We start from the raw sequence: 11,982 nt of genomic DNA on the forward strand, positions 1-11,982 counted from the left end.
AGTATAAGAGTTATACGGAGCGAAAGTAAGAAGCGGCCATTCCAGTTGACCCGTCCACCGGAAATCCGAAAATAGAGCTTTTAACGATAGAGTCTCATGTCTGTCCAGGCCTCCTCATGTGGTGGATAGTCAAAATCCCTCAACCATTCCATGTCAAGAACAATACCATATATTTGGGAAATTAAACTTCTGAATGTCTGTGATATTTTCAAATGGAGTCAGATGACAGTGTGTGCAGGTAATTTCAGATTTGGAAAAATTTAAATGGACTCAGTATCTGGGACCTCTGTTGAAGTTCTGCTAGGGATAGCCAACAATCATGCCCATAGAAAGCAGTTGGAAATTTGAAGAAGAAAAAGAAAATCCTTTTGCAGAACCTGATTGTGGCCTATCCCGAAAAGAATGCAGGGTTGTTGAAGATTGGAGTCAGGGGGAGGGCAAAGAGGTAAATTTTGTTTTAATGAGAATAGGTCCCAAAGCCTAGTTGCAAATTTAAGTCACACAGGGGGAAAAGAGGGGAGGGAAGGTTAGATTAGGTCAGGCCACTTGAGGAAGCCAGATTTAATATTGAGCCAAGAGGTTTTTTCTGAGGGGCCAGAAGATGCACCCACTTGAGAAAAATGTGTTGCCAGATAATATGATTTTATATCATGGAAAGCCCTTTCACTTTTAGCAATAGATCTCTTCAACACATTTGCTGAGAGTGTAAGGGGCTGTTGCTCCAAACAAAATAGGTAAAGGCTTCCTGAATGTTATTGATAAGGAGAGCAGCACTGCCACTGGGAGAATATGAAAGTAAGATAGTCATTTGGGAAGGACGTTCATTTTAACAACTATGACCTTGCCCAACCAGGAAATATTAATCTTGTATCCAGACAGATCATTGTATCTTTGCATACTTTTATAAAGGTTTGCGGGAGATTTTTTGTCGTCTTTTCTGAAGTCACCCTCTCCCTACAGTTCAGTAATTTGTGTTCAACATGTTTTATTAATGTATGTAAAGTGTACAGTACTGTAGTTGACAAATTATGCCAACTACTATTTAGTTTTTGTTTTGTTTTTATCACTTTTAATTTAATTTTGATACAGCTTTCTGGAACTTGGGAGCAAAATACTTTGATTTCTATTAATTCTAATGGGAATTTTTTTTCCTCTTAGCGCTTGAATTTTCAAGAACCTATTAATAGCGCTCATAAAAACTACATGGATGCAATTATTACAAAAAATTACATAATGTACAAAGAAAAAAAAAAAAAAAGCATTAGACATGACAGGGACTAACAAGAGAGATGGAGAGTAGACACACGAGACAAAAGGTAGAAGACCCGGCCCATAAGAGCTTACATTTTATAAGAATGACAGAAAAAAAACCTGAGAAAATAACACCCATTTCTCACATACTACTTCATTTTTGCTGGAGAGGATAGAAGGGGAGATGCTGCAGGTAGCTGTCTACCTCTTTGGCAGCAGTTCCTCATTGAGAAAGTGCCTAGTGCAGTGCTGCCATGATAGACAGCACCACCACCCCTTCCGCCAGGCAAAGATGATCCTGCACCAACTGAATCAGTGCAGGACTAGAGGGGAGCCCTTTCACCTGTAAGCCACGCCACCAGTGCCCAGTAGTACGGTGGCAGTGACTGGTTGTACCTCGGATGCAGTCCCTTCTCTTGAAGAGAAGCCATGAGGAGGTATTGGGATTGGTACCTTCTCAGACATCCAGCAGCCACCATGGAGATGCTGGTAGTGGAGAATGGAGTTAAATTCATAAATAAAAGGTTTCAAATTTCAAGTTGGCTGGCTTGAACTTCTGAAGGGAGATTTAAAGTGCCTGCACTCCTGTACTGCACACCAGTATTTCCAGTTTTACAAGTGGAGGAAACAGTAATTGATGGTAATAACAGGAAGAAAGGTAGTCTGAGAATTAAAGTGTGAGAATAATAGAGTGTTAGTGAGATGAATGGTAATACTGGAGTTAAAGTAAATTAGGGAAAGAGTATAGAACATAATGCAAAGATTTACCATGGCCATTCTAGGGGGTAACATCTCCACTTTTTCAAACCGATAGTTTAGTAAATATACCCCCAGGGCTTCAATGAGAAGCAAATAAACTATTTAAGAGGACCCCTATTTACCACCCAATTCAGGAAAACTGTACACAAGGGGTCTGGGAGACCAGAAGATAGCCTGCTGGACACATAAGTAACACAAAGCCAACTACTCCTCACAAACTAGGCGTGTCAGGTGAAGCAGGACCTTTTTTTTAGCAAATTAACAGTTCTAATTGTGTCAAAAAAATGTGCCTTAAGCAAAAACACACAAAAAAAGGCCTGCAACATTTTAGTCTTACATATATTACCCCAGGAATATTGGTTACTCTTGGTATATTTAGAATACAAAACCACAGGAAACAGTGACTTATTAAGATTATATATTAACATTAATATTATTACTGCAGTAACAGACTATGAACCATAGATACAATAGTTAACAAAAAATTAATTCATTACAATTTTAATTGTTGCAAAGTGAAAGATTTTACTTGTAGCAAATTAATTTGCATGCTGTCAACTGTGCTGTTACCAGTTGTGATCCTACTAATAGCTAATTTAAATATCCTACCTATTATTTTCCCTTTTCTACCTTACTCGAATAAAAATATTCTCTTTAAAAGATATTTGTTAAACCCCTATCGCATGAAGTGTTTAGATGAATCCGACAAGTAACTTCAATAGCCATTACACTACAGCCTTTCCTGACAATCCTTCAATTATATCCGCCTTATTTCTCAGCTCACCACAGGTATGTTGCTGGACATATCTTGATTACCACTAGAGCGACCATCGCCCAGCATTGGAAGAACCTGGCTCCCCCACCACTCTCCAAAATTATAGTGAAAACTCAGTAGTTATGTGATGGAAACAATCATGTTTAAGTATTCCCCTTGATGAAGTGGTTCACCTGGTCGGACTATCATGCTATCGATATGGCTGCGGCCTCGCCTTCTAAGCACAGTTCGGGCTCACGCCACTTCCCGTGTGCCGCCCATATGAAGGGCCCTTTCGCACCTTACTCCCTCCAGGCTGCTCCAGGTGATATCCCATGCCACCTCCCCTGCCTCTTTCTTGTAGTCCAAACCTAGTAATGTCATCTTTGGTTCTTTTTTTTGTTTTGTTTTTTGTTTATTGTGTTGTTTTTTTCTGTTGTGTATTTCTTTACTGTAACTGACACTTATCTGCAATGTGAGATGTATTAAATTAATCTTTGTATACTTTTTTTACTTTGGAGAATCTAATAAAAAAAAAAATAAGTTTTAAAAAAAAAAAAAGATTTCTTGGGTCTCATCCTGGTTGGGGTACTTTAACTCTCTCTACATTGAGATTGGCAACCTTTTTTCTTCACCGAACAAACTAGAAAGCGTCACCATGGAAGGCCTGACAACTATACTACATTATTGGACAAAAAAAAAATACCATGTGTTCTTGAAACAATATAAAACTTAATTCTCAAACAGAATCACATACTGCATTCAAAAATTCACTTTTATCAGAAACATCAAGGCAAGGGCCATGGATGATTTGTATGTTTTTAAACATCACTGCTCAATAATGTTATTCTCATTCAATTTTTCAGTTCTTTGCAATCACATAAAAAAAAATGGAATACATGAGTAATACAGTAATTCTCCTGAATTGATGCGCTATAGAAACAGGATTAAATGCAATCACATACTATCAAAAAATCATTCAAACAGTGAAGGTGTATACCAGGGAGACTTGAGAAGGAAGTACAAAGGCGCATGGATGGTACAGAATGGACTTGGGTTTATTGTTGTTATAAATGGAAGCCTGTGCTTCTGTGTCATTATATGTGCATATGTGACACCTTGTTTTCGATCATTGTTCACTAGTGACTTAATTAAGCTAAGTGGGTTCACATGATAAAAACAAAATAACTTTGCTCTTTGAATGTTGGAGGATATTCATGTAAGCACATTCTGATAGTAAGTAGTCAAAGATTAGAGTACCTAAATAGAACTTAATTATTTAGTTACACATTGTTCTGTTACAGCTATATCATTCTTCTATAGTCATTTTTTTACATGTTAGCATGTAGTTTGCCATCTGCTGAGAATTATGATTATACTCCAGTATTAGCAGACAGAATATCCAATGTACTGGCAGGAGACTGCCAACTGTGTTCCTGAAAAACTTTTGTTCCCATCTAACTGCCAACTTCAGTTGATTGGTATTACTTGATCATTCAGAACAACAGTCACAGGAATGTCTGCCCACATTAACAACTACTTAAACAATGCATAAGTCATTTATGACATACAAGTAGTTTTATAGATTTTTATGTGAAATTGGGCTTTTATGCAGTGTATTATGTTAGATTTTATGATACTGCGTCATAATTTCGCTTTACTGCTGAAGGTTGAACAGTTTTTTCCTTTTTTTATTTCCAGTTGTAGCACTGCTATATCATGCACTACAGGATATAGATGTCGAAAACTAATATATTTTTATCTTTTCATATAGACACAATTATGCTGTTATATGAAGAAAATCTGATTAAATAACTTGTATAAACAATTCTGCAATAGCCATCAACAGAGAACTGGTGCAGAGGATGGTGGCACAGTGGTTAACAATGCTGTCTCACAGCACTGGAACCATGGATTCAGTTCTAGCCAGGACAGTATGTGAAGTCTGTATGTTTTCCTGTGCTGTGTGGATTTTCTCTGGGTGCTCAGGATTATTACCACAACCAGTATTGCAGATTAATAAGCTTCTAAATAAATTAACCCTCGTGTATATCTGTGATTATGTGGCAAAGAATATAGATTGCAAGCTCCACTGGGGCAGGGACTAATGTGAATGATTAAACATTCTCTGTAATGTGCTGTGTAACAGATTGGCGTTATATAAACAGTTAATAAATTAGGGATAAGCAAAAGGAGACAATTGCATTCAAATTGAAAGGATAGGGTCACATTTCAAAGGCTTGTAACTCTACTGATGAGACCAGCTAGTTTTGTTACTTAAGGTTGCATTCAGCCCTTGTTTAGTATTTTGTAGGAATATTTGAATTGTACAATGGACAACAATTAATTACGTGACCACTGAAGACAACTAATTGCATCTTAGTTAATGGGGTGAATACTTTCCAAAAAATCAATTATTGTCTGTTTTAATTAAGGAAAAAGCATTTGGAGTTAATTCCGACATAAAAAAAAAATATCTTAAGCAGAGGTAAGAACTCCCAAATAAAAGCACTTTGATTGACTTGATGATAAAAATAAAAAAAATGAAAAATGCCAGGGGGCGAACATGTGTTATATCCAAAGTAGGGAGCTTAAACTTTAATCAAGAATATTTTCTTTTGTAAGAGATTGCCCATGGTCATGTTGCTTGAAAATACTGGGGTTTTTCAAATACAAAATGATTTGTAAAAAATTAAATATAAGCTATTATTTATTAAGCATAAATAATTTTATTCCAAAGCATAAAATACACAGAATTTCCAAAGTAATAGAATAGCCTGAGCAAGATTACACTTTATTTCTATAATAGATAATTGACCACTGCTCTCAAAATGCAAGGGCAAAAAATATAGGCAATGTGGTCAAGCATTTGATTTGAATTTAGTATTCACCTATTTGTCATAGCCCTGTTGAAGGACAGATATGAATCAAAGCAAACACTGCACTACTAAGGTTTGACTTAGTAAAGTAAATATTTATCACTCTGGTGCCACTCTAAAATGTTGACAGTCTAATCTCTTGGAAGGTAGCAACTTAGTGCATAGCAGAAGCACTCTCAGTAGTGGGAATGGATTTACTAACAAAGTACAAATGTGTAAATGTGCAGTATCCCATAGCAACCAGACATGTACTTTTGTTGTCTCACTTGTACTGGCCTGATAAAAGGTTGTTGTGGACAGGTTGCTATGGGTAACTGTTTACATTTGCACTTCGTAAAACCACCTCATTGATTCAGATGGTTTGCTCAAGCTTAAATGGAGGTACTGTTGAGGTGGACTCCAACTGATATTTGGAAAAGAGGGTTTGGAAATGTTAAGTACACAGAGGCTTAACAATTGTATTAATGATCTCTGGATGAAGAATCAACGCATAAGGAGACTGTGTTTAGGACCATCCACACGTTCCAGCTTCTCAAAGTGTTTCCTTGCGTTACGTATATTTATTAGAGTTGCAGCTGAAGCTGTTGAAGGAAGAGTGGAAAGATTAGAGCAACACAGGAACTGACCCTGTCAATACACTTCATATAGTATCATCAAATGTGGTCCTTACGATCTTCATGTACACTCAGACAAGTCATATGCATTCTAACAACCATATTGAACATTCAGCCAGTAATAAACACACTGGTCTTCACAATACCTGGGTGAAACCACTTTTCCGAATCATTATGCAAGCCTAAAAAGTTAATAACCATTCTGTATAGTTAAAATGGCGAGAGAGTTATTTTTCCAAAAACATTGACTGAAAAAACCTTGAGGCAAATCGAAGTGTGACAGAACACAGTGTATACAACTAAACTTACGAATTGAGGGGTCCGACATTACAACCATAACATAGGTGTTGGATGTGAAGATATCTATGAAGGCAGCAAAGTTAGAATTCCGAACCTCCATGCTCTGGAAAGAGGCAGCCAACTTACTGTGAATAATAAGAGACATGAGTCAGGTAAGGAAAGAGAGAGAATATGTGGAAAGTTTCTATGGCATGGTTGTAAATGTCTAAAATCTTAAGGGCATGTTACATAGTTTTATAGTAAGTGCCAACTAGTCACAGAAATTGCAGACAAAAATGCAATTTATTATCCAAGAAAGTTGGCCTATGACTGGATTTCTAAGTATGGGTCTATATGAAATTGTGCTATACTGCAAAAGAAGTTTGCAAAGAAAACAGATGGGAAATTAAGAAAATGAACAAAACTGTAGTTTATCATAAGATATCAATTACTATATTTTTCTCTCACCTGCAGCTTAGCTTGAACTGCTTTATAATATTACTAATCTTCTCAAACCTGTGAATGTCCCTCTGTTCCCTGCACTGGTAGTGAGATATGACCTGGGAAATCAGAAAATGACACAATTACAAACTTTTCATACAAAAATTCTAGTATTGATACAAATGCCAGATAAACCTGACACCGAATTAAGCACTCACCAAAAAAGTTGCTCTCTCAAACAACAGCACTTCATCAGCCTCAATGATCTGAGCAAAGTTGCGCAGGTTGGATTCCAGTTGCTGCACATTGGGTATGAGCTGATAGACTATACTGGACCAGGCCTAAACACAAAGAAAAGGAACAAAGAGCAAATATATAAAAAAAGGTAATCCTACTACCATTCCCTGACACACACAAAAAAAAAAAAAAAAAGTATCATGTACCTTGTATAATGTTTCATCCCAAATAGAGGTCCTAAAACAGGCGCAATCTAAGGGTCGGGAAAGACGCCTCAAATCCTCCTCACGTTCCTTAAAAATCTTGAGGGAAAATAAAGGAAGATGTTGACAACAGAACACCACATGTGTGACACAGCAAATTAGTTGCTAACTGATTACAAATGCTTTTGGTTTTTTTTGAACAGGTAATTTTCATAGAAAGCATTGAACCCAACACTTGAAAAGAGATATCCAGCCAAATGTTTTCTTTATCAATCAACCACCCTGCCCTAAACTAGCAGAACTGTATGGTTTCCAGTTCCCTTAGAGTAAATGTCAGTTGTCACAGAAAAGTAGGTGTCAATTTTGCTGGTGGTGCAGTTACAGGACATGGTAAACACTTAAGTTTCCAGTTGGAGGGAGGGAGGGAGGAAGTTGATCCAAAAATAAATAATGAGCTTTAGTTACTCATTAAATCAACAAAAAAAAATCTCACAAAATGTCACAGAGTTTTGTAGCTGCAATATCATCATGTTTAATAGTACCTACATTGTCAGTACGTTTACCATTCTTTAAAAAAACATCTGTTTAAAAAGTAATCAGTTGTTAGATGAACCCCTTTCAAATCTCTGGAACAAGAAGTTTCAAGAGGCTTATTTGGAATCATGGAAAACATGTTTACCTGATCAATAAAGACAAGCTACAATAGAAAATCTGTACGTAAATACAATAAAAAACACAAATTTCAAAGACCTTATTCAAGACTAAAAATTAAACCGATGTACTTTTATCAAGAATATCTTCTGAACACTAATGTGGGATTAGCCTTAGTCACAAATGTTTAACATTTAGGGGGGTATTCAATTGCCGCCGAAAATCCAGCGGTCCGCGCACTATTACCGTTGTTACGGTAATAGTGCGCAGAAAAAACGCTACTGCAATAATTTTCTCACTGGATTTCAGCTCGCAGCTCCCTGAGCTGAATTCCAGCTAACTACTACCGTAATAACGGTAGTAGTTTTAACGCGGCAGGATTTCCTAACAATTGAATACCCCCTTCAAATGTGTAAGCTCTGGATCCAATGCTGTGAATAGTCTTTCAAATTCAACTAACCAGATCTCTTTGATCTTCTTGTACCAAGTCCATCTTGTGAACCAGGCAAAACACCTTGGCATCGGGGGAGTTCTGAAGAATGGCTTCCAAACAGGACTGATAATAGTGCATATCTTTCTCCAGCTCTCTGCTCTCAACATCAAAAACGTAGATGAGAACTTCAACATTGCGGAATATGTTGTCACGCTGACTGGTGAAGTAATTCTCCATGAATGTATCTTGACTGAAAGTAATGAAATAGTAATGTCATCTACAGACAAACTACAAAACAATGGCGTTTTACATACCAAAAGGCTGCCGAAACAATATGCTATGTGACAGTTTCAGTAATGGAGATGCTTATTTGAATATACACAGTATAAAAGGGCTTAAAATACTGCTAAAACTAACTTACAGTTTTCATACCTTATCAAATTTGACATTGGATTTACAATTGCTGTGGATTTGAGGGCATGTCTTTGGTCTTTGTTAATAGTCATTTTCTGCAAAAAGAAGTTCAAACCGGGTGGCTATAGTGGAATTACTGAAAAAAAGCCTGCCTGGTCGTCACAATGTTATCTCAAATATTAATCGTCCATTTCGGCAAGCACATAAAAATTTTATATGTATATTTGTGAACGATAGTTAGTGGTTCTTTTATACAAGTCAAGTTGTATTTTAGATTTGATGGATCTTTAAAAATCTACCTATTTTTTCCCACTTTTAAGTGAAGGTCAACAATAGTACTCACTCTGCTTAACTATTGCATAACACTGTACTTACCCACCACAATCCCATAGATTCAGTACCAGATTCCCCAAAAATCGTACATGAGAGTGCTCAACATCAACTGCATGTGAAAGAAGTACAAATAATTACAATTGATCTTGCATGTGAAAGAAGTACAAATAATTACAATTGATCTTTGCGTACTCCTATATATTAGATATTATTTTAAAATGCACTAAAGCAGTTCTTACTTGTGGCCCCCAAACGACGTGTGTCCCGTGCAATATAGTTTGCAAAGATGATGGATCTCATGCTGGTCTTTCCTGACCCACTCTTGCCCATCAGTAGCACCTGCCGAAATTGAAAAGTACCCTTTAAAAATCTACAATGAATCTCAACCTTACACCACATGGATAAGAATATTGAGGAACATCTTAGTCCAAATACATGCCAAATCAGCATTTTACTGGCTATTTCATGCACACACTCTCAGGGCTAGATTTACTAAACGGCGGGTTTGAAAAAGTGGAGATGTTGCCTATGGCAACCAATCAGATCCTAGCTTTCATTTATTTAGTGCATTCTACAAAATGACAGCTAGAATTTGATTGGTTGCCATAGGCAACATCTCCACTTTTTCAAACCCGCAGTTTAGTAAATATACCCCTTAGACTGTTCACTTGAAAAATCAACCATGGTGATTTTATATGCATTGCATATCCACAATACACTTTATTTGTTATGTTATCTTAAGTAGCTGTTTCACCATTGTAACAATATACGTTATTTGCATTCATATATAAATATTACCTTTTTCTTCATGGCTGAGCTGGGCATCACACAGATTATTCTGTATATAAAGATCACAAATCAGGTTACCACATACATAATAATTCACAGCATAACTCCCAAAGATAGGTTTCCCTGCACAACCATTGCATGTCTCGCTGGCATGCTTGTAGACAACCAACACCATCTGTAAAGGACTATACAATGTTGGCTGTGTTTCACACATCAGATGAATAAGTATTTTACACCTGATAACCCATTTTCCAGTTATTTCAAAATATCCTCAGTACACCTAAACAACAAATTATTCGTATCTCAGTTATTTCTCATGTTTAAAATAGTTGTGAACATTTGTAACCCTGTAGCTATGTCCTCAAACACCCGAGTACACATAATAACCCACCAGCCAATACTGGTTTTCTACAGCTGCCTTGAGAGTCGTATTGAATTGATATATGTGAAATACGTGTTTTCCATAAAAGTTATTTTCTAAACACACTCATTTGGTCCGCAAATTAGTAATAACAATTATAATTATTTCACAAAATGTCCCATACGAACCTCCACCTTACAGAGCAATCCAAGACCCGGATGTCTCCGGATCACATGACTAATCATATGAGCGCTGCGGAAGTCAGGAAATACGCATGCGCAGCTTTACTCTTTTCGTAGAGGTGTCCACTCTATGCAGTGGCCATACAGCGCTATCCTAGCATAGTCTGCCAGTCACACGGTCTCTGGAATAAAGTACAGTCTGTGCGCATGCGTCACTCCATGCGAGTGTATAAGACTTGCCGGGAAATAAAGTATATTTATTATGTCCCAGTCATGTCCATTTTATATACGTGATATATCTGTAAATTGTAGTTATAATAAAAAACAAACTGCCTTAGTCGGTATAGTTCATAAATACTCAAATACTCTTTGTAAATAAAGATGATTGATATTCGTAATGATCACTGAAATAAGATTTAGCAATATTTAAATATTTGAAAATGCTATGTTCTGTGCGTTTAAATAATGTAAACCTACTTAGGCAAAATCAATGATTTCTGTAAGTCTCCCATATGGTCTAGCGGTTAGGATTCCTGGTTTTCACCCAGGCGGCCCGGGTTCGACTCCCGGTATGGGAAGATATGTATTTTGTTTTATTAGAAATTATTTTTTAAAAAATCTGTTACAAATATATATACAATGAATTGATTTGTATTGTTATTCGTACCTTTAATACTGAAATATATTATTAGAGGTTCATTTTTATTAATTCTAATATGCACCTGTAGAGGGAGCAACTGTATACAGAATTAGTATACATAATTCTAAAACTCCGTGCTAACCAAGACTCCCATTGCCGTTTCCACTAGAGATGAGCGCACTCGGATTTCTGAAATCCGAGCCCACCCGAACGTTGCCGATCCGAGTCGGATCCGAGACAGATCCGGGTATTGGCGCCAAATTGAAATCTGAAACTGAGGCTCTGACTCATAATCCCGTTGTCGGATCTCACGATACTCGGATCCTATAAATTCCCCGCTAGTCGCCGCCATCTTCACTCGGGCATTGATCAGGGTAGAGGGAGGGTGTGTTAGGTGGTCTTCTGTCCTGGTAGATCTCGTGCTGTGCTGTTTAGTTCTGTGCTATGCTGTGTTCTGCAGTATCAGTCCAGTGGTGCTGTGTGCTGTGCTCTGTCCTTCTGAGGTCAGTGGTGCTGCTGGGTCCTGTGCTGTGTCCTGTTCAGTCCAGTGGTGCTGTGTCCTGTGCTCTGTGCTTCTAAGGGCATAGTTATTTCCCCAATATTCCCCTGTGTTTAAAAAAATAAAAAAAAGTTATTTAAAAAAATACCAAAAACTAATTTAATTTTTTTTATTGCCACAAAATTTGCACAACCAATCCTGCAGTATAAGCCCATTGGTACTGCAATATTACCAAGTTCACACATTCAGCAGTAAAAGTCCAG

At 37.1% G+C, this 11,982-nt stretch overlaps 1 protein-coding gene and 1 non-coding gene across 2 annotated transcripts; one reads left to right on the forward strand and one right to left on the reverse strand.

The window, feature by feature from the left end:
• Nucleotides 1-5,456: 5,456 nt before the first annotated feature.
• Nucleotides 5,457-10,652, reverse strand: LOC142100785 (ras-related GTP-binding protein A). Its single transcript, XM_075184591.1, has 10 exons — nucleotides 10,587-10,652; nucleotides 10,047-10,086; nucleotides 9,488-9,587; nucleotides 9,291-9,357; nucleotides 8,529-8,751; nucleotides 7,421-7,516; nucleotides 7,196-7,318; nucleotides 7,005-7,096; nucleotides 6,567-6,682; nucleotides 5,457-6,224 (listed from the first exon to the last, which is right to left on the reverse strand). The coding sequence occupies exons 2-10, from the start codon at nucleotides 10,071-10,073 to the stop codon at nucleotides 6,127-6,129; spliced, it is 942 nt and encodes a 313-aa protein (XP_075040692.1). The 5' UTR covers nucleotides 10,074-10,086; nucleotides 10,587-10,652; the 3' UTR covers nucleotides 5,457-6,126.
• A 434-nt stretch (nucleotides 10,653-11,086) lies between these two features.
• On the forward strand, nucleotides 11,087-11,158 carry TRNAE-UUC (transfer RNA glutamic acid (anticodon UUC)). The gene has a single exon. It is a non-coding gene; the product is annotated as a tRNA-Glu (tRNA).
• The last annotated feature ends 824 nt before the right edge of the window (nucleotides 11,159-11,982 follow it).

The sequence above is a fragment of the Mixophyes fleayi genome, chromosome 9 (assembly GCF_038048845.1).
Source record: "Mixophyes fleayi isolate aMixFle1 chromosome 9, aMixFle1.hap1, whole genome shotgun sequence".
Lineage (NCBI taxonomy): Eukaryota > Metazoa > Chordata > Amphibia > Anura > Limnodynastidae > Mixophyes > Mixophyes fleayi.